Here is a 23808-nt window from a genome sequence, read left to right on the forward strand (position 1 = left end):
ATTCAGACTCCTCCACCCTAAACAAAGTGAGAAAGAAGAAATCTCCAGTACATGAGACCCCAGCACTTTTACTGATAGCAATAGCCAGCAACATTTCCTGATCTCAAAAAGGAGGGGAGAGGGATACCCCTATCATATTCTCAGATCAGACCTATGGACTCAAGCAATCAGTTTCCCAGATTACTTGTATTTAATACACAATGCATCATAAAACAAATCCCTCATCCTGACAGGAAGAAAATAGCTCATAGCTAGAGCTGCTCCAATTTATGGCTAAATAAAAAAAACTAAGAAAGAAACTCCCCAACAATGGGTGAGATGAGGGAGGGCAGGAAACCAATGACCAGCAAACCGGGACCTCTTTAAGGTTCTCAAGCACCCAAGTCTATGGGAATCTCTGGCCAGTTCTAAGGTTATTTACAAAGGATTTTTCCTGTCTTACCTAGCATTGCTGTGTGATTTTTACAGAAACAATGGCCATTATCTAGAGCAGCAGTTCAATGTCACAGATAACAGTCTGCTGAGACAAATTAATCATCATCTCTGGTCATGAAAGCTGCCCCCTCCTCTTAAATAAATAGCACTTTATAACAGGGCACATTTATAATATTCGAAATTCTTTCGAGTTACTCAGTAAGGGAGAGCCAAAAGAAACATGATCCATATCAAACACTTTTTATGATCCGATCTTCAGATAGGAAAAAGCAAAACTGTTCTCTGCGATACATAAAAAAATAAATAAATTAAAAGAATTCAAAACAAAGATTTTGTTGCTCCAATGCATTTGTAAATCGTCTTAGAAAATTATTTTATCAAAATATTAAACATCAGTAAATAAACAGGTGATGAGGGTTAGCAAGTCATTAACCAATTAATTAGAATTTATCTGCAACAAATTAGTAAAATTCACCGAAAAGGAAAACTAATTTAACCCTGTTATATCTGCTCAGCTTTTCTAAAAAAATGTCCAAATATTAGTATTCTTATAGCTACAAGGAGGATCGCAGTCACCTCAGGTTGCACTGAGCACTTTCTGCTCTATTAGTAATGATGGGACAAGGCTTTCAGACTGAGCAGACTTCTTCAAAGGCTAAAGAGATTTCCCTGTAAGAATGAAATCCACCCACCCCAGATCTCCCCATTGGTCGCTGATTGCTGGATGCAATGGACATGCTGAAGGGGATGGTGCATCTGTAATCACAGTGTCCTATAGGAGTCTTTAGCGACCTTTTAGTGACCTCTTCTTCTACAGGAGGCTACTGCTGCTGTCACTTTAAGAATGTCCTGAGAGAGGAGCCAGTGTCTGTGCTGGGAGATAGCCCTCTCCTCCTCTTTCTGGATGGCCGATCTCATCCTCCTTATAGAGACACTTCAGCAGTCACATAGAGAACTTCTCAGAGCTCATTGAAGACTTGGGAAGGGGATGGCTCCCGGGAGGATCTCAGTGTGAAGAACCTTGGAGCTCCATCCTGGGACGTATTTCCAAGTCTTCTCATCAGTCCTGGACACTGAGAGCTGCTGTCACCACCAGGAATTGTGTAGCTGGATATGGCTTTCTAGAAGGAGATTCCCAGGATCACCCAAGCTCCAGGAGATATCACCCAGTGGGGTCCTGACTCTCCAGCAGGGACTGATAAGAAAGTGAGAGAACAGGGAGGTGTCCTAGTCAGGATCCTGGTGTGGAGGCTGGGATCTGCTGGAGACAGGGCTTCCTCCTGCTCAGGTAAGTGAGGGCTGCTCTGGCACAGGCTGTGATGTGGAGGCTTAGCTCTTGGCTGTGCTCTGCACTTGTGGTTACACTTGGAGTTCCCCTGTGAAGTTTCAGGCTGTGTCCTCCCTCTGCTCCTAGGTGTGCTATTCCTTCTCCTCTATAGTATGTACATGGACTGCACTGCCGCTACATGTGCACACTCCTCTATTATATATAATATATATTCCCCTACACATGTATCTATAGTGTATGTATGAGGGATCGCTAGGACTTGTAGATAAGGACACTTTCCCTCACCATTCTCAGCATAAGGCCATTCATCCAGGGTATTAGCAGTAAATCCTCCAGGTGATGTGATAGTCCCCGGGAGATCAGGTGCAGGAGATCACACGCCTTAACTGCTGCTGGGACACTGCTCCGACACTGCAGCTGTACATTCAGGTAACGCACTGCTCCAACACTCCATTCCTCCGCAGATAACAATAGTTACTATTTAATATCCGCGTTAATCGCAAGATTTAATCGTCCAACTACATCGCGGGTAAAAGTTGACGCTTAAAAAAATTAATTTAATCAGGAGTTAGAAAATCTGGCGATTTACTTGTGCCGTTTTTTGTGTATTTATAATGCGATTTATGATTTTGAGGAGTTTTTCTAATTTTACATGCTACATTTGTAGTGTAGCAATATCGATAGAGAAGTTGTCTAAGTTTTGAGGATCACAACTTGCTTAGGCCTTCGGATACTAGAGATCTATATACTTGTATGGATACTAGAAAACCTCACGGATCTATATATTTTACATATTGTAACAAAACTCACAGATCTATATACTTGTATGGATACTAGATATTAAGAAAGTCTCAAAGAGCAATAAACTTGAATATATTTTCACATTTGTAGCAAACCTCACAGATGTATATACAAGATATTAAGAAAATCTCAGATCTATATACTTGTCTAGCAAACCTCACGGATCTATATACTTGTATATATTTTACTTATTCTTTCAAACCTCACAGATCGATATACTCCTATAGATTCTGACTACATAGAAAATCTCACAGATCCATATACTTATGCAGTTTTTTCATACTGTGGCAAATATCACGTATATAATATTTATTTGTATAGCTATTTCCTATATTGAAAATCTCACACGTGTATATACTTATTTTCTACAATATGTAGTAACTGTATATCACTCGTATAGATACTACCTATACTTGACAATCTCTCCTATCTATATACTCTATGGAGGATCTCACACATGGATATACTTGTTTAGCTACTACATATCATAGCAGGGCAGGAAGGGTTTATGGACAGCAGGATATGATAGAACTTTTCTGTATTCTTATAGAAGGGTCCAGAGCTGAGACCTCTGTGCAGCATACATTGTAGCCTTTAACCCTATAAAAGACTGTCAGGCTTTGTGGTGATGGAGAGGGCTGTATATGGGGGGCTATTGTAGCTTGGACTTTAATTGCTCCTTCTCTAGAGGTCTTTTTGCCCAGTGCTCTTCATACAAGCTCCAGACTTGCTCCTATTCATCTGGTTATATAGTTAATGATCTGCAACTTCTGCCTGGGCCATGCCCAGCAATGCCAGCCTCCTCTCTGTACAATGTTAGAAAACTATAACATGATCAGGGAGAGGAAATAATAGATCCTACAGCATACTGTAAAATCCTATAGTAATATTATTCTATGACTAGGTCCTCTACAGTGAGTGAAACCTTTGGTGTGATCATGCAGTGCTAAAATAGATAGTTTCTCCAGTATATTGCTAATCCTCATTTCACCATTACACCCCATTGACTACATGCACATCAAGTTGGGCTATAAATTCTAGTGATGAGAGAGTAAGACCCTACAAGACAGGGGATAATAACACTGTCATTTGCAATGTGGATATTCAGGAGAGTTTCTAAACCTCTAGGAGACATTTGGCTTATTGTTGACTGCAATAAAAACGACTTGGGAGGAAATCTGGAGATCTGATGTGAATTCTTACAAATTAGGGCTGGAGTAATTACAAGGCTTAACCCCTTCAGGGCTACAACGAAAAGTGGAAAAAAAAAAGAAAAAAAAAAAAGTAAATCCGTTTTTTATTGTCAGGAGTTTATAGAGCGAAGGTGATCCATGCTGGAGAAATAGACAAAATTACAGGCAGCCACATTCTGTATTCTGTGCTTTTATTCACAGCAAATGCTTCGCCTTGTTAGCAAATTCCTGCACACAATAAAACTTCCTGTAGCCCTGAGACCAAGATTTATATTCAAGTGTTAAAGAATATAAGTTTCTAAAATATTTCAATTCCAGCTTTATTAAATTCTATAGAGTTGTATGAATTTTATGCCACTTTTTAGATGGGATAATTGTGTAACCTGAATGCCAATGTGTTTTCTCCTCAGATCCTGGATGAACATTGTAATGTGAAATTCTGCATTAACGCCAGTCAACCAGATGTAGGAAACTGGCTGAAATTTATCAGATTTGCTGGATATTACCATCAGCATAATTTGGTGCCATATCAGCTAAATGACCAGGTAGGTCTCATTATTTGTTTTCGATTACTACTATACAATCATACATAAGGCCTATATGTGATAGATTGTGCTTCCCCAATAGCCTGATAGATTACATATTAAATTGTCCTGTAGTAATGCTGCCAATATCTAAAGAGTCAAAATGCAGAAAATTTTTAAAAATATTTACTTAAATTCTCTTATAATTATTAAATGTTTGACAAGACAGGACTTGTAATATTTTAAATATGGATTTGGTTTATTACATATTTCATTTAAAAAAAAAAAAAATATTTGAACCAGTCTGAATGTCCTGTAGTAATGTCCTGTAGTAATGTCCTGTAGTAATGTCCTGTAGTAATGCTGCCAATATCTAAAGAGTCCTGTAGTAATGTCCTGTAGTAATGCTGCCAATATCTAAAGAGTCAAAATGCAGAAAATTTTTAAAAATATTTACTTAAATTCTCTTATAATTATTAAATGTTTGACAAGACAGGACTTGTAATATTTTAAATATGGATTTGGTTTATTACATATTTCATTTAAAAAAAAAAAAAATATTTGAACCAGTCTGAAAAATATTCATTGTTGATTATCATAAATAGAATCGTAATTAATAGTTTACTATAAAATTGTATTGTATTTACAAATATATACACTTATATTGAATGTGTTTCTCTAATAATAATACCAAATATTCTAATATACCTAAATACTGTGTGCTTGTAAATTTGTAACTTTTTGGACTGTTATATAATTTTAATATGAATCAATATAATCTGTAGGTAAATAATAGCATATATTAATAAAGAGGTAGTGTCTAGAGTATGACTAGGCTGTCTGGCTCTCTGTATATTAGGTATGATTTTCAGTCTGTGCGACTTATTTATTGCGGTGGTGCCCTGATGTTGTCTTCTCCAGGACTTGAGAGGTTAAGGCGACCTGGCCTGGTCCTGTTCAAGTCTGAGAAAGCTGCTCTTAGGAGCAGGATGAAAGGGATTTCTTAAGAGGTTCTCCAGGACCTTTTATTCTTTTGCATGAAGACTAAGATCTGCCAACTGGTGAATAAGCAGTACTCATCACATAATGAACACCCTCATTGTGTAAGAGATTATTCAATATCACTGTATAGATGGGAGACACTTGATCAGCAGTAATTGTTAACCGCTAATTACTTTAACTCACCTGTGAAACTCCCAAGCAAACATTACACTGCACCTGAAACAGAATAGGCATATTACAAATAAGCAGATTCTTAGGCTGGACCTCCACTAATAACTACAGGGTTGACTGAAGGACAGGTTTGAGGCTTGAGACAGCTGGAGGTATGAGATTAACATATACACACCCAAAGTTTTTCTTCCAGCTAAGGATTCTGCAGAAACAAGAAGCTTTTTACTTCCTCCCACAATCACGTCCACCGTGCGGATTATTATTGCTTAACCCTTTAAATGCCGGTGGCCGATAACGCACTAAGCGGAATACATGATTGATGTTTTATTAGACATAGAACAGCGATTTACAAACCTTTCTGCAATTCTAACTTTCACACATTCTCCTTTATCCAGAATAACATTATTTTAACTAGTTTTTCTTTAAATAGAATAAAAAGGCTAAATCCTAAATTTCTGTCGAAAAAATGCCTGGCGTTTGTTGAATAAACAAATAATTTGGATGGTTTTCCTGACACAGATTCTAGATGTTGGTGGAACGTTCCATCCTGGCATATACATGACTTAATATTCTGGCCCTCCTAATTGCATAGTGTCTGAAAGCTTAGCATTAACTGCAGTAATTTGTCTCCTAACAGGATTTCATGCCAAATGTGCTTGTAAAATTGTGGCCACAGGTTGTTATAACATCACAGTGTAAAAGTCCTCGCTGTGTAGCCATGATAATTATTTTTCGTTGGTCTGGTTTTTGTTTTTCTTTTTCTTTTCCCTGACATTTACATATACTATAAAACTATCCGGATAATTATCTATATCTCTCAAAGTTGGGGAATGCTGTTCTTCCTATTATTGAAATTGGTTACATTGTAGGTACACTGTATGTGTATATTCTATAGGCATGGAAGTTTTTTTTTTTTTTTTTTTTTTTTGCAGTTAAAATTTTTCTTAAGTATTATGTTATTACTTTTTTACAAACATTCTTCCATTTTGTAATATATAAATAGTAAGTATTTAACTTATAATGCACATCATATGGTCCAAGAGATGAAAAATTTGTTTTTTCTAAAGATCTAAATAGTGGATAATATTTTTTTAAATTTTTTTGTAATATTATGCAGTGTTAAGCCTAACACAGTCCTAAATTACTGTATAAGACAACCCTGTCTTCAATAGCTTGCACTCTATTTGCTGGATAGAATTGTAGCATGCCATTGCTTATCACCACAATAACCTGTAATTGATTTGCTGTAAAGATTACAATACTAAGAAGCCTGATTCATCCGCCTCTTTGATATTTGACCTTAACCCCTCTCATGCCACTAGTCAGCTGCGCTATTGTCCTGCAGCATTTGTGACTTAAGAGGACAATGTTGAGGCTGTTATGTTCTTATCTGTTATAAACCTTATTGTGTGCATTTATTTTGGGTCTTCGATATAAGTCAATAAGCATTGGCCTATTCTTTGAATCAGCGCATGCTTTCAGTTCTTAACAAAAAAAATTTATATACAAAAGCACATGCCAACTTTGCTATGCAAATTATAGGCCTCTCTGGCTCGGAAATAAGTCTTTCTAATTTCCATTTTAATTATTGGATTGTGAAAATATTTGAGTCTCTTGGAAACCACTCCTCTAATGCATCTTGTAAAGATTGTGTTAGTGCTCTCCCTGCTGCTCCTGACATCTCTATTTGTAAACTCAACCTGCCGCAAATTGCCTTCCGTGTAGTAGCACCATGTGTGTGTACAGTCATCCCACTTCATTCCCAGCGCAGGCTGCTCTGCATTTATTGCAGGTCGCGCAGTGCAGTTCTTTCACGAGGGCCCTGCATTAAATCCCGGGTTCTCTCACCTTTCTGTTTCCCACTTTTAAGAGTTCTGTTTCTGTGTTGTTAACACTACTATGACCTGGGTTCTGTTGTTTCACTTTTATATCAATGATCACTCTCTAAAACCCTAACAATTACCTAGAGAGCAATATGTGTATAATAAATCGGGGTCCTAGTGTAGCGAAAACCCCTCCAAAGAGGTCTGAATTTGTAAAACAATAAAGATGTTGTCTCCAATCTCTTATACTTGTGGGGGATTTAATAGTGCATTCCGTACTGCACAGAACAAGGTATGTTTTGATGGATAAAACATCCTGAAACTTCCCAAAAGTTTTACCCCCAAGGCAAGCGAAATTAACTTTTCCCATACAGGAACTCTATTATTTTCGCACTGGTCTATATTGCATAGATGATACATTTTGTGGGTAGAAAGATTTGGTAGAGCATACTTTCATCTATACTTTTTACTTTATGGCTATTTCGTGCTACAAATAAGCTTTTATTTATGTAAAGATTTACTCTGACTTTGCATAACGACTTCAACAATTGACTATAGAATTTTCTATAAAGTTGGCTGTTGTAGAACTACCATCAAACTCTATATTGCTGCTATTAAACTCCTTTTCCTATGTCATAAACAATTACATTTTTAAATTTTAGATATATTTTAGAAAAAAATTCTATTAGCTTTGTTGAAAATAATTTTGTTTGGCGACTGATATCTGCAAATCGCCCTAATATTATAAAGTAAAATTTTGGATAACCTAGAATTACCTTTTTTTGTGTTACTGTCATATGTCATAACTGTGTATGCTGATATATAGTACGACAGCCCGTTTACCTTCCCTATAGTAAAATCTATTACTATGCACTATACTTGCACAAGTGCATGACCCTTTCACCAGGAGAAGCTGAGTGTTTCACAGCGGCCAATTCTCTGCTGGAGGATGCAGCTATTTTTATATAGCGTAGACTTGCTGAAGCTTAATGGTCATCTGTTTCTCAACAGGAATCTTGGATGTCGTTGCAGGGTAAAAAAGGCAAACACTAGCGCATATTTCTATGTATCCTGGGACAGATAAAATCCTGCTGTGATGCACTAGGAAATGGGTTTTGTTCCAGAGTCTGAGGTGTCCCATAGTGTGACATGGGTTGCATGATCATTGCAGCTTGTCCTTTAAGTCTGCTTTACAATGCACTTCTACCCAGGCTTATTTTATGGTCCATAAATAATAGTGTATCGTACAAGGAGCATGCGATGCTTTTCACTGAAGCATGGACAAAATCAACATTTTCCTTCAAAGACGACTTCCAGCAGCCGTCTGCTGCAACACAGAGGAAAATTTTCCTTTATTAGTTCAATTATTACAACTTCCTGAATAGGCCAAAGGTCATTCATAATTCACACTTCAGTCATTTTTAGAGATGGCAAATGGAGTCCATTAATCCTAAATGAAATGACCTGTACATGGCCGACAGTGAAGATTTAATGCTGAACATCAGGACCTGCATCACCTATTTCAAAGGGGAATCATTTTGGCCTTTCCTGTGTCCTTTCTAAGTAATGATTTTTTTCTCTTTTCAGTCTAGAGTTGTACAAATGTAAAGATTTAATCCGATAGGTGAGAGTTCACATTTCTGAGGCGGTAAATATCTAGGTTGTATATTTTGGAACGCAATCTTGAATATTTATTTAGAGAGAGAAGGAAAAAAAAAAGATGTGAAGTTGTTGCTTCCTAAAACAAGCCGGTGACAGAAATGGCTGGAGAGATTCCTATTGGCAGTGCAAAGGTTATTTTACCCTCCTTGAATAATAAATAATATCTAGTGTAATAGGGCTGCATAAAACGTATTTATGTGAATATAATTTATGAAGCATGAAGTTCACCACTCATGTACTGCTGCTTTCGAAACACTTTTGCTCTTATGTCGCTGGCCTTCTGCAGAACAGCCGTTAATTTATGTCCTCGAAGAGAGCATTTCTTCCTTTCCCAAACAGCCAGGCGAATATGACACCCGACAAACATTACAGCAGCATGGAGAAATCAAAGTTTGACTAGCCCCTCCCATTGCAGAGAGCTGGCTATGACATCACTAGGGTGCCAGCCATTTAACTTGTCAACAACCGGCACCAAATGATTTTTTAAAAATTTAATTGCAATGTGTAAATTTAGTTTTGGTAGAGAGATCGCTGTATCAAATGGATGAGGATGTTGAGGGTTTGGCAGATTTGCAGGAATTTTTTTTCCCATTATGTTTGATTTATTTTTTTTTTAATAGAATTTATTGATAAGTCATATTTGTGTTTTTTATGTTTGAAATGTATTATCTGACTTTCAAAAATCCTAAAATTTTTCTTTGATAAATATAATCCCAACACTGTCCACATAAAACACATTCATATCAGAACCTGTCTCCAGGGAAGTTCACAATCTAATTTTCCTATTTCATCTACACACATTCGAGGGCCAATTTCATAGGGAGCCAATTTCATAGTATCTCTAGTGGGATCTATATAAGCTATCGGTTTACAAGATCAAGGGTTACATAATTTACTGGCGCAGGACTCTGGGTTGTGTTTATCATGATAACATCCTGATTATTTTAATGAATGTGCTAATTGTAGATTAATGGTAAACAATAGGAAATCTGTTTATAATGCTTGTGGTTAGCAGGGTGGTGTTGTAATGACTAAGCACATACTTGATATGATCCCTTTTGGTTAGTGCAATTTTTCATAATGGCGCAGCCTTCCACTAGAGTAAGGAGCACATGTAGTTTAAAGAAGAATCATGAAATTGTTATAAACCTCATCTTTGAGGGCATTTATTTTGTGATGCACATCTATAAATAGTAATAGTAACCCATGTATTTTGATATAAAAAGTATACAGTAAACTTTTGATCACTATCGTAAAGTGTATTATTTCGACATTTTTGTAAACTTTTTTAGCCTTGTATATGCTACATTTTTGTTAGTATTTATTATTTGCTATATTTAGACAAGACAATTCATGATACTTTAATTGAAGCAAATCCAATTTGAAGGATTTCCCCATCAACATTTGCCAGATAGGACAAATTATTACATGTGTTTGTGTATGTAAAGATTAAGAATCTGGATTTTGATCAATCCTGAAGATGATGTAAAAGATGTTTCAGCAATTATTAGATGGAAATGGTAACACATAATATGAGGTTAAACTTATTGCTGCTACCATGTGCTGCAATAGCCACCAGCAAAGTTATCACCAGGAGTCAGAGCTTTTCTTTAATGGTGGTTTAGAAGTACTTGAGACGATCATGTTTACAATCGTAGGGAAAGGGAGTATTGCAAAACTTAACTGTCTTGGGGAGTATTGTCTTCTGAACCTGCCTGTTTCCGAGAAGCCAATGCAAAGTTCTAATATGTCACAATTCAAATGTCAACATGCTGCTGGAAAGGAAGCCAATAAGCTGAACCTGTGAAAGCTGCCAAAAGAGGTGATGCTAAGTGCTGAGAGAAGTTCATTGTTCCTAAAGGGAAGTACACTTCCAGTGTGAACCTTCTTTTCAGTGACATCCATTAGAGGTTTTTGTTTAAAATTAGAGTGGTCGCCTATTAAATATAGATGTGCATAAGTTTAAAGTATAACTATGCGACAAGAACCTAAACACCAGCTGAAGACCTTTAACTATAAATAGATTCACTACTTCAAATGGCCAAAGAGCATTAACGTATCTCTTATCAGTGGTATTCTGAATAATATATCAAAATGGCAACAATATATACTACAGTTCTGTACAAAATATTCCCTATTTTGGATGCCAGAACTAAACTTGAAAGCGCCACATTTTTAAATATTTTTGAGGATTACTATGTAATTGTTAAGGAATTTTCAAAATCCATAGAAACATTTGCACTAAAGAAGTTGCTTTGCATTTAGATTGAAACTAACTTTTCTAATGATAAAAAAACACGGCCTATATTTAGGTTTCCCCCTAATAGTATTTAAAATATACCATTTTTTTGGGTCATCACTGCTAAAGACATTGCATCTTTCTAGTTTTATGATTGTAGGAAAACTTAGTCCAGGTTTGGTCATGAGCAGCTAGCTTTTAGAGCCATCTACTGGAATCAATTGCAAACTACACTTTCGCTGATGTGAAAATAAAAATCAGAATGTATAGTGATTTGTATGTGCTTCTAAGTGCTCTGTATGAACATAGGATGTTATTGGATAAGAGAAATGGGCTTAGAATTTAATATATTTTTGTCTCCAATGTTTCAGCTTTCTACATATTGTTGCATGAGTAGGGGAGCAGAGAGGTACAGGTTCTGCCTTCTCTCTTGGGCAATAAAATGACTGGGAAAACTCTGGGTCCTTGTGTTTTCTCAAGTTCACAAAAAGCTAGGTGTGACTGTAAGACCTCTTTATAATTCCTCAAGGTAGCTAATTCCCTTGTCTTTTTTTGGCTCGTCACTAAGGCATCTGAAGACAATGGGTCAATGATACCTGATGTCTCTGAAATCAGAAATGTGTTATCCTTAACTGATGAAACTTTTATCATTTATCTTCTCAAAATAATAAGCAGCTTTCTCCACTTCTGAGGCTTGTACACTGCTTAGACCGGCACAAACTTGTTCAACCCATGGAAACTGACCCGAGTACTGGTCCAATCCCATTAGCTGAACACAGGGCATCTGTCCTTGTACCATACAGAAATGAAATGTAACTGTGCTGGAGCTACAGTCCTTGCTTGAGTTCTTGCATCATATTTCTGTATGATGTAAGGACTCCCGTACACTGTCCTGTGTTTGGCCCACATGGTGGTCAGATCCTGTGGACCAGTTTCCACAAGGGCAGACATTTGTGTGCAGCCACACCTAGAGTGATTGAAGAGTTCTGTGAAGAAAGATCAATTCCGCAGAGATTTTTCTTCCTCCTATATTATCAGTTCACATGTGTCCATAGAAGTCTCTGCAAAGGGACAGGATAGCAGACACTTGAAGAAAATTCTGCTAGAGCTATTCGGTTTTCTGTAGAGATCCAAAGCCTTAATTCTCCTCAATTTCTGTATAACGTCCTATTAAGTGCTGCATCCAAACATTCTGGTAGTCTATAGTAGATGTAATAGCAAATAGTCTTGTTTTCTGTTTAGGTAAAGTAATGGAGTCGGCAATGAAAAGAAATTCTAAAATGTCATATAAAGGCCAGAAATTTTATTTCTCAATTTGTTGATTTGGCCTGAAAACTCCTAGTGTATGTAACTAACTTTATGGATAACACAATGGGATTTCTTGTTTTATCAATATAACATTAGGTGCGCAAAGGAGACACTGGAACTTGTCACTTTGTAGTACAAATACAAGGGGTATACAAATGTAGTCTGGAGTCTGTATTTACAATGGCACATATGATGAACCCTGTGAAGGAGGCTTTAACAAAGCTTTCAGGGCAGAAGTGAACAGAATATTACTAGTATTTGGTAAAAAAGTAGCAATTTTATAGGTTACCTGGGGTAATGCCTTCACACATACTCTTACATATACCTGCAGTTAGTCTGTAAGTTTCCTCATATGTAAATAAATGATTAACCTATGTATGGGCTCAAGGGGAAAGTGCTAGTTTCTCTTTACTTTCATGCCATGTAGTAGGCATTAGGAATATAAAGAGCTATAGTGTTGAGTGAAGGAAACTGTGGGGGGTGGAGTAAGATTAATGGTGCGGGGAAACATAAAATGTAAATCCTGCCCTGACATTATCTGAAATGCAGAAACTTTTCTATACCCAGTGATACAAGTCTTTATTTTATCCTTTCTTTTGAGCAGAAAATCAGTTAGAATTTATTTCTCATGCTTTGGATTGTCTTGCCGTGTTTTCCGTATTTAGGAAGTGTAACTCAGCGGGGAGTGAGATTGGCTAATCACCTTTTACGGCATAGTATAGTTAGTTATGGTCCCATTTGAAAAGGTAAACATTTTCTTCGGCTTTGAGCTCCCACATAATGACGTGCGGGTTTTAGCATCAGCCCTGATTATACAGTCTCCCTGTTTTTTACAGATATTCTACAGAGTTGTAGCTGACATTGAGCCAGGCGAAGAGCTCTTATTGTTCATGAAGAGTGAAGATTATACTCATGTAACAATGGCTCCTGACATCCATGGTAAGCTCCATACTATTCCCCATTGTCTGCTGCCCACATGGTGTGACCAGGAGGCTGAAAGCTGTTTTGTTAAGTTATAGAATAAATTCTTCAATGCAGGAGGCACTTTTCTTTCCTCTCCTTCTTATTGGTCATTCTAGTTTATTTTATATGGTTATGTTTGAGATTGGTGTAGTCAACATCATTAATCATCTTTATTCTTGTAATATATTCTTGCTTTATTAAACAGAGGAGTGTCAGTATCGCTGTGAGGAGTGTGATCAGCTGTTTGAATCCAATGCTGAACTCAGCGACCATCAGAAGTTTCCTTGTGGTACACCCCATTCAGCATTTTCAATGGTGGAGAACAACTTTAATCAAAGTCTTGAAGATGACAATGACCTCATTGAGATGCAACATGCTCATGAGTGCAAAGAATGTGATCAGGTGTTTCCAGATATACAAAGGTCAGCAATGGTGTTCTAAGATTCCCTTCTGGCACTAACTTGAAGAGTGTCGGTCATTAAAATGTGTGTTTTATGAAATAATTGTAGTATTTCTATACAGTCTTACCCTATTTCTAAATGGGCCGCAAACAACATGATGAAAACATGTTGTTTTGCAGCCCTTGTATCAACAATGTTTGAGATCCGCACTCATGCCAATGACAGAAGAGACTGCCTGAGCCCTAGAAACAACAACCATGTACGATCCTATGGAAAAACACTGGGACGTGTACAAGCCGTGGATATGGCTAGCACACCTCCAAAAAACATTTGTGTTTTAGGCCTCATGCAAACAGTCAGTGTTGTGACTGTACAAAACTGAAGTCCTAAATAAAGTATTTGCCAAAACCGACCTGTTAAGAGTGATGACTGACCCTCCTTTATAATGAGCTGCACAGAGACAAAGAAATGTGGTCATGATCATACCATGTGCAACTTTAATGCCAGTTGTCCACATACCAATTTTCAAATTGTAGGATTTTGGGCAGTGAAAACTTTTGATTTCAGTCCTAGCGCTATCCATCCATTTTTGTATTCCTTGTATCCTATGAGATGCATAAGATTTTCACAGCTCTGATCTACTTCCTTGTAAGGAACTGACAGTACTAGGATGGCATTGTGGTGCCGTGCATTTTTTTCCTCTGTATGTATTTAATGGGTGGGTTTCATGCGCCACTCATACCAGATCAGTGGATTCTGCGTTTTTCTTGGATGGGATTGGGTTAATGGACTGGAAAAATCTATTGTGCATAGAAACAATAGACTATGAGTCTGTATTCGATAAGCGAGCTGTCCAATGTAGACTAGGACACCAATCGTACGTGAAAATTGTCTGTGCGAAAAGGACCTTAACCTGCATGCTTTTATTCAATGACTGAAACCAGTCCCACCAGAGCAACGAGTTATGTTTCTCTGTAGTGACCAATTCTATCTACTCGGGGAAGACATCACATTGTACATGTGATTAAAGTGGAAGCATACAATAGTAATTAACCAGGTGTGATACATTTTTAATAAATGGTAAAAAAGATCAGAAGCACCCTGTTTATCCCTTTACTTCTCTCTATTATTCAGGCTGGCCAAAGGATATATCAGCCATTACATATTAGTGCCAAGAAATGGTAGATTGCAGCACACTGGATTTTTATTTTATGACTGGGTTATGGAATCTGACTTGAACCAGATCCAGCAGCTGACTGGTGGTATAGATGCTCTGATTTTTCCACCATTTATATAATTCTATACCATAGGATCTGTTTTAGAGATCATTTTGCTATGAATCCGCATAAGACTGAATAAAGTCTGTAAATCTTGCACCTATAAAAACATTCGACATGCTTTCCTTATCTCATGACCATGATGTAATGCTTTTACAACATGCTCTGAATGGGACAGGCTGTTATATTTATATGTCTGCATTTCTTCTTCAGCCTGGACAAGCACTTACAGTCTCACACCGAGGAGAGAGAATATAAATGTGATCAGTGTCCTAAAGCCTTTAACTGGAAGTCCAACTTGATCCGCCATCAAATGTCACATGATACTGGAAAGCACTATGAGTGTGAGAACTGCTCCAAGGTAATGTGAATTTGTGTTTGGTCATTGCAAATAACACTAAATTGGACTTTATTTCTTGCCAAGTATTATAATCCGATGGCTCATATTCATATTCAATCATATTTTTTTCTAATGATGGTTGACACTGTCAATATCAAAGACAGAGGGACTGTTGTGGTAACGGATGGAGGATTTTAATAATGTGATAAGAGATTCCATAGCAGACATGGGCAGATCTGGTTATTCAGACTAAAGAAAGGGCTAATAACAGAAAGGTTGGTAATGTCTTTTTGCATAATATTATTGAATTATTTTTCAATATGTTTTACAAGAATAAAGCGCCTTGTTTTGTGTTTACGAAGACAACAATTTAATCAATCCACCAGAACATATTCTTGCTATTTTCTCTTATGTTTGCCTATAACTTGCATCATGTTCATTCTATGACGATACATTTATATAGTAATAGAGTTCCCATATTTAGTGCCAAGTTTTATGCTATTCTCTGGTCTACTTACAACTTGTTATCAGAATGGACAGCCTATTCCCTGCTTAAATTCTGGTTTTCAGGTAAAGAAGTATTGCTTTGCTCAAGAGTATTTTAGATATAATCAGATATTGGGGATTTTCTTTAATGTACTTGATCTGGAGGAAATTACTTGCCTACCAGTGATGATGAGTCAATAAGGGGAGGTTCTACGGGTTAAAGATGGCATTGGGATGAATGTTGTGAGCAGGATAAACTTGCAACAATGTTCTTTTTATGGATAACTTTACAGTCCTTCAAGAAAGTGTTCCTATTTATATAAAGACTCAATGAGATCATCATTATGTATCGCCCAATTGCAAATGCCTATTTCGCTAATGTGCACATGTATCGACTAATGTGTACTCATTTCCTAGCAGGTTTTCACGGATCCTAGCAACCTCCAAAGGCACATTCGCTCCCAGCATGTAGGAGCTCGAGCCCACGCTTGTTCTGAGTGTGGCAAAACATTTGCAACCTCATCAGGTCTTAAGCAACACAAGCACATTCACAGCAGTGTCAAGCCCTTTGTATGTGAGTAACACTGTTTTTTTTTGTTACTTTTCTTTGTTTCTTACCTTCAATGATTTGTTACATTTTTTTTATATAACCAAACATCAAAAGATTAGAAATGAATTATGGGAATGTTCAATGGAGCATCCTCTTGGAGTTATTGTACAGGATATATTTTCTCTCACTTAATAGAAGAATCAAAATGCTGCTTTCGCTATAGCCAGACTGCGTCTTCCCATCCTAGATATAATTTGTTCCAGGGCCTTACATTTTTGGCAAATCATAAAGTCATGTCAGAAGTTTTCATAGTACAGGCAGTCCCTGACTTAAGGATACCCATCTTGCAGATGACTCGTAGTTACAGACAGACCTCTTTGCCCACTGTGACCTCTGGTCATGGCCTACGGATAAGGGTAATTAACTGAACTTTAGCTCCAAGCTGTAATGACAATCTGTAAGGTCTCTGCAACAAATCTTTATGGTTCATCAATGTTCCCATGAAAGCCCAAAATTTTATTGTCAAAGGGTTGAATAGAAAACTTTGTCTGGAGTTAAAATAACTACTGGTAAATATACCAGTTTGAATTGCATGCAAACCAACTTAAGAACAAAACTTCCAGAACCTGTACAAAACTTGGGACTGCCAGAATAAGGTCCCTCAGACTGGCCACTATCAAATCCTCATACAGCAACAATAACTGATATAGAAGAATTTTGTGTTTCTGTGATGTGATGGCATATTTAAAAGTTGGAAACTTTTACAGCAAAAGTTCACATTTCACCACAATTTTCCCTGTTTTTGAAAACCGATTCACTAACTGATACTGATCTGGTGCATGGATGTAGTATTGCTTACGTATATTAACTGTCGCTAAGTTGTGCACGTACCATTTATACCTCTTTTTACGAAAAAGGATGAAATTGGCAGAATAGATGGAGCTGCCTCTACGCGGTCTACAACTCCTAGGCAGAATTTCAATCTGTTCCTATATTACAGGATGAAATTCGCAGGCACACAATTTTTAAGCACTGCTCCTATAATTACACAATTTTGGAAATATCCTTCACCAAAGTATTTTACATGTAAAATTGCTATCTGTGTCCAGATACAGGCCACACACAGTGTACAGCACACCAGTCTGTTTATGACAACTGTCTCTTGTTACACTATTCTGCTCAAACTTGAGGGAGAGCTCACCAACACAAAGGTAATTACTCATTGCCTTCACAAACTGTTCAGGTCCTCCAAATAGAAACCACATGCTATAATTGGTCCAGCATATTCCGTATACTGCTTAATGTGTTTAATAAGCAGAAAATATGCCATTCTGACAGCTATCTTGTTCCATTCCTCCTGGAATATCTAAATAGAGATCACTAGATGTTGATAGGATATTGCTCATAGGGGCTTGGGTTCTTGTAACTAGGATTTGTTGTTAAGTGATGAAAGGTGTTAGGATGTATCCTTGTATGTTGTATGGTAATATAGGCAATGTAGGTGGTGTGGTAGAAGAACGGTGCCTTTTGTTGTTGAAGGATACTGTATGGAAGCTATTAGCCCATCTGGTTTACTTAAAGTCAGATATCAAGTACAGGGTATTACAGCTTAAAGACGTTCTGTTTTCTCAAACCTGCTCAAGGGCCACATTAATGCAGAACCTTCCTTGTTCAATGTGTGAGGCCATTCAGCTCAGGATAATATAATGCATTGCCTGTCCCAGAGCTATCCATGGATTTAATCTGGTTAATTAGAATAATGGCATTTTTACTGTTCTGTCATTAGCAAATGACCATTAAGGCTTTTCCTTACATTGTGTCATTAGTCAATGTTACAAAATAGACTTCTAAGAAGTGATCATTTGCAAATGAAGGTGGTCCCAATAAATCTGCGTCCACAGCATAACATTTTTTTTATATGGCCATAATATATTTTAAGCTGTTGACTATTGTGTATGTCATTTTATTTTGGTTCGAGTTAGTTAACCATTGTTATGATAGACCTCTTGGTCTACAGTATTGGGAGTCCATAATTGGAGATATCTATTGGAGTTGTTTTTTAATTGTTTTTTTTTTACTTACATGGTAATAGATCATATCCATTCATCCATTATGATAAATGGGTCATTATCGAAATTAATTTGAATTAGTAGTAGTATTTTTATTAGGTTTCCACCATGAATTTCAAGGTTTACTATTATATTTATGTAGCAGCATACACAGACCTGTGTTGCATAGACCTCTTCTTGTTCCTGAAGATCTTCTTCTTCCATGTCTCTCTCTAGTGACCCATTAGTACTAGATAGCCATGCAATTCATGATCTCTGGCATTTACATTTAATTGACGTGTTTTAAAGTTAATTAAGGGTGACATGGGGCCCACTTACCTAGTTGGTCCAATGGTACATCTGTGTCTGTATATGCAGTGGGGTCGGATTATAAACTCATATGTTTCTGTGACTCTTAGTATTCTTATTGTGATACTTTGTTTATTTATAAAGGGAGGTGATGCCAGGGTAAATATTTGGAAGATGACAGTGAGTGTGTTCTGGATTGTCAAGGACAAGGGTTTTCCAAGTGCTGGAAGGTTAGCACTGGTGTGAGTGGAAGTCACGGACGTGATTACAGTTCATGGGAACCAACAATGCAGGATGAGATACATTCAATTTGGTTTCCTTCTCCTGCTTAAAATAGAGCTATTGTCAGTTTGGGCAGCCTGTCTCTAGTCTTGCTAAAGGATTGTTGCAAGTGGTTCGGAATGCTCAGTGTTTATACTTGAATGTCTTTGATGTGAGAATGATGAGAACATTATGATTTCTAATACATCCTTTGCAGGTACAAAGAGAACTTTGTGTTAGTGACACCCAGCAAAAGCAACTGAAAATGATGTTCAATTCCATCATTTAAGTGAAATCTACCATCAAAATCAAGAGTAACAAACCAGGGAAACTTGCTCAAAGATCCAGACACTATGACCGTGGTTAATCTTCTTACATTTGTTATCCATGGCCAGAGACCCTCCGTGCTATAGTGAAGGAGCACTTGCCCCACTCCCACTTTATGTAAGGTTACATCAGGCAGAGAGAGATGGGAAAAGCTGAAGGCGCAGGGGAGAAGGAGACAGTGTAACAGTCCGGGAAGCTTCAAGACCTAAGGGCTGTGGTAATGCCCACAGAGCCTCCCAGTCTCATTAGCATTTATTTTAGAAGGAAGGAGAACATTGATAACCAATATAAGAAGATCAACACAGTCACAGTGCCTGGATCTAAGTAAGTAGGTGTCCCTGGTTTATCATGCCCATCTTTGATGGTAGATTTCCTTTAACTACTGTATCCTAAGTCTGTGTTTTAGAGGAAAATTTTCACTAAAGAAATTTGCCATTGTGGTAGCTATAATTCATTGGAATAATAGAGCATCTTGTTGGAAGATCTATGCAGAATCCATTAAGCCTGTGTGTGTGTGAACTTGTGTATTATAAATGGCCTCAAGACAGACTCATGTGCAATGACCAATGTATCATCCAAATAACTTGATGAGCATATATCTGCTTATTGTACCTTGGTGTTGGACCATTGAATTGTAAAGTTACTACCTTAATTATTGGAATTATAATTTATAACCTGTAATTTATGCTAAAAACCAGGTAACATTTTAGCTATTCCTTTTTCTGCACAGGTGAAGTCTGCCATAAGTCTTACACTCAGTTTTCAAACCTCTGTCGACACAAGCGAATGCATGCAGACTGCCGGACTCAGATCAAATGCAAAGATTGTGGACAAATGTTCAGCACTACGTCATCACTTAATAAGCACAGGAGATTTTGTGAGGGGAAGAATCACTTTGCTGCTAGTGGATTATTTGGTCAAGGAATTTCACTTCCCGGGACTCCCTCATTGGATAAAGCTTCAATGATCAACATGAACCATGCGAGTGCAGGACTTGCAGACTACTTTGGTGCTAGCCGGCATGCTGCCGGTCTTACTTTTCCAACAGCACCTGGATTCTCTTTTAGTTTTCCAGGTCTGTTTCCCTCAAGCCTATATAGACCTCCATTATTACCTGCCAGTTCTCCAGTGAAAGGACTTCCTTGTATTGAACAGGCAAATAAGAGTCCCCATTTGAACCGACCACAGATCTTACCAGCAACACAGGACATTTTGAAAGCACTGAATAAGCATCAATCTATGGGTGATAATAAATCCATGGATTTTCTAGGAGATAATAATGGTGACCAAAGGCCTCATGATAAAATGAGTGACCAATCGGAGAGCAGTGATCTTGATGATGTCAGCACACCAAGTGGTAGTGACTTGGAGACAACTTCTGGCTCTGATCTAGAAAGTGACGCTGAGAGCGATAAAGAAAAAATGAAAGAAAATGGTAAAATCTATAAAGACAAGGTTAGTCCCCTGCAAAGTCTTGCTGCATTGAACAGTAAGCGAGAATTTAACAATCACTCTGTTTTCTCGCCATGCTTGGAGGAACAGACTGCTGTTTCAGGGGCTGTCAATGATTCTATTAAGGCAATCGCCTCCATTGCTGAAAAATACTTTGGTTCTACAGGACTTGTAGGTCTTCCAGACAAGAAAGGAGGATCTTTACCTTACCCCTCCATGTTTCCCCTTCCTTTTTTCCCAGCCTTTTCTCAATCAATGTATCCATTCCCAGATAGAGATGTAAGACCTGCTGTTCCAAAAGTTGAACCAGATTCCCCAAAGGAAATAAAGAAAACTCCAAAGGGGAGTTTAGAGTCTCCCTTTGATCTCACCACAAAGCGTAAAGAAGAAAAAGTTGTATCCAATGTACCATCAAAGCCACTGGCTCCAACATCTTCTGGGCCTGATCAGCCTTTGGACTTAAGTATGGGAAGCAGAAGTCGAGCTGCTCCAACAAAACAGACTGAACAGCCACGAAAGAACCACATATTTGGAGACAAAAAAGATGTTGAAGTGGAACAAACGAAACCTTCTGAACACTGTTTGCAGCATGCCAGACCTGCCCCTTTCTTCATGGATCCCATCTACAGGTATAATTTACATACTATAATATATATGATATGGGAATATGTTCTCTTTTAGAATGTTTTATTCTGGGTTATCTTGTCTCCTGCTATGTTTAGTCATAGTTTTATAATATAAGTAGAATAAACTAAAAGTGGTAGGGCCATATGTGGATACGTATATGCAATATATTGTTTTGAGTCTTATATATGTGTAGGGACCAAGACATGAAACGCAAATGTTATGCAAAAAATGTGTGTTTTTTTTTTCTTTTCTGATCAGACATTTGTTCTATATTTGTCAGAATGACTGATGATAACCTGAATATCGACAATTGCAGGGTAGAAAAGAGGAAAGTAATGGATCCACTTGAGGTTCTCAAAGAAAAATATTTAAGACCTTCCCCTGGATTCTTATTCCATCCACAGGTAGGTTTTTAGAACTGAAGTTTAGAATTGTCCAGAAATGCGTTGAGCCTATTGGATGGTTCAGAAATGACATCATTTTTGAAATTATGGTTTTAGGCTAAACATATTTTTAGACTTTTTTGATCCTATATATATAATATTGTATCCCCTAGTAACATGTGTTTGGCCCTACTGTACCGGGTCCTGTAACCTTTTTTATAATGTTTAAAATGCTTTATTACTTCTAAGAAATGGCCCCTTACGGGGCTCACAGGGCAGAATGAGACTGCACCACCTCAGGTGATACCTCTTTATAATCCTTGGTTCTCTAGGAGGACTTTCATAGGTGCAGACAACTCTAGAAATTTGGAAAATGACTTGAAGTCTTCCCTATAGCTAATGCAATACTTTCTAACCAGGGGCTAAATGTATACATTGTAGTGTGCCCCTGTTATGTGATGGCACCACTGACCTGAACTAAAAAACAGATGATGGCATTGTTTCTCTTTCAATATTGGTTAGCTGAACAGTTGATTTGTCTTATGACTATATAATGTAGTGGAGAAGTCAATACAAAGTGTGAACAGGATTAGATTGTTTAGGAATCTGAGTTCCCTGAATCAGCAGCGGTTCATCAGCAAATGTTACCTTTATGGATTCGAAAGACACAACTGTGGCGGCCATGAATAACCAGGAAAGTGAGTTATGGCTTCTCTCTCATTAGTGTAATGTATTGACATCTGCAAACAGGTGCACTCACTCTTCCAAACAAAGAGGCTTCCCTCCACAAGGGAGTAAATGCATCAGCTTCATTTGCCAGGAGAAAATGTATTAACCTAATAGTATGATATTGCAGCACTCCTTGCAAGGACAGTTTTAAAAGTGATTTTGGTCTAAGTCCAAGAATGCAGTCATGTAAATGGGGGAGCCCTGCAAATATTATGGTGACCGGTGCATAGGCAGGTAGACGTGCCCATGTCTGTTTGTTTGGATCCTATTTTTGGAATTTGCCTTTAGGATTTTGTCATCATATTTGCCATTCCTATATATTTACACATTAGTATTTTTGCAGGGCTTCAGAAACTGTATTATTTAACTTGGCGTGTGATTTGTTATGTATGTTCTGGGAAATGGTTTCGCAGCCCAAAATATCCTAAGATTGCAAATAGCAGCTTATGTTTATATGATGTAGTGTGAGATGCTCTCTTATGTGTTGGTCAAGTCAGTGTATCTAAGATCCTTTGGGACGTGAGAATGTTCTATGTATAGTGAAACACTGAATCTACTATTAAATGTCAATCAAGTGATGCAGTTTGTGAGGCTGCTGATTTGTGGCAGAATTCGAGACTAAAAAGTACTGGTCTCAAAATGAAAAGTGCCAAATACCATGCCAAAATAATCCCAATCAAATTGTAATTTATAATTTTCTTTTAAATCTGGCATTAAAGTTTTTATGCGAGCCAACATGTTCTATACACAGGGCAGTAACTTTTCATTTCATTTATCTAATATAAGCTAATTAACCTATAGCTGCCAATGGTCATATCTTTTGGATGGACATTCAGTTTAAAAAAAAGCCTTCAAATCAGTCTGAGGCACAGTGGTAATTAGATGAGGCACAACAGTTGGTGCTTGGTGATTACTGTATTTTTGGGACTATAAGGCGCACCAGATTATAAGGCGCACCAACCATAAATACCTGCTAAAACATCTAGGTTCATATATAAGGCGCATCAGATTATAAGGCGCACCTTATTATAAGGATGAATGACCAGCAGGTGACAGACCTGTGCACAGTTCAAGGCAGGTGTTGTCTGTAAGCACGGTTCATATATAAGGCACACTGGACTATAAGGCACACCTTTGATTTCTGAGAAAATCAAAGGATTTTTTGTGTTCCTTATAGTCCGAAAAATACGGTAGTCCAAATTTTAGAAT

General features: G+C 37.5%; 1 protein-coding gene across 8 annotated transcripts in view; it reads left to right on the forward strand.

Annotated features, from left to right (window-relative positions):
* MECOM (MDS1 and EVI1 complex locus) overlaps window positions 1-23808 on the forward strand; it is a 342926-nt gene that overhangs the window by 303625 nt on the left and 15493 nt on the right. Inside the window, exons 1-8 of one of the 8 annotated variants that reach the window (XM_072142862.1) lie at window positions 719-1723; window positions 4128-4262; window positions 13283-13385; window positions 13615-13831; window positions 15301-15448; window positions 16331-16487; window positions 20139-21489; window positions 21768-21891. In XM_072142862.1, the coding sequence (XP_071998963.1) occupies window positions 13337-13385; window positions 13615-13831; window positions 15301-15448; window positions 16331-16487; window positions 20139-21489; window positions 21768-21891 (2046 nt within the window). In that variant the 5' untranslated portion in view covers window positions 719-1723; window positions 4128-4262; window positions 13283-13336. Of the gene's footprint in view, window positions 1-718; window positions 1724-1764; window positions 2153-4127; window positions 4263-5545; window positions 5567-13282; window positions 13386-13614; window positions 13832-15300; window positions 15449-16330; window positions 16488-20138; window positions 21490-21767; window positions 21892-23808 lie in introns of those variants that run through there. The other 7 variants (XM_072142864.1, XM_072142863.1, XM_072142856.1 and 4 more) reach the window with 7 other exon arrangements.

Source organism: Engystomops pustulosus, chromosome 3, assembly GCF_040894005.1.
Source record: "Engystomops pustulosus chromosome 3, aEngPut4.maternal, whole genome shotgun sequence".
Lineage (NCBI taxonomy): Eukaryota > Metazoa > Chordata > Amphibia > Anura > Leptodactylidae > Engystomops > Engystomops pustulosus.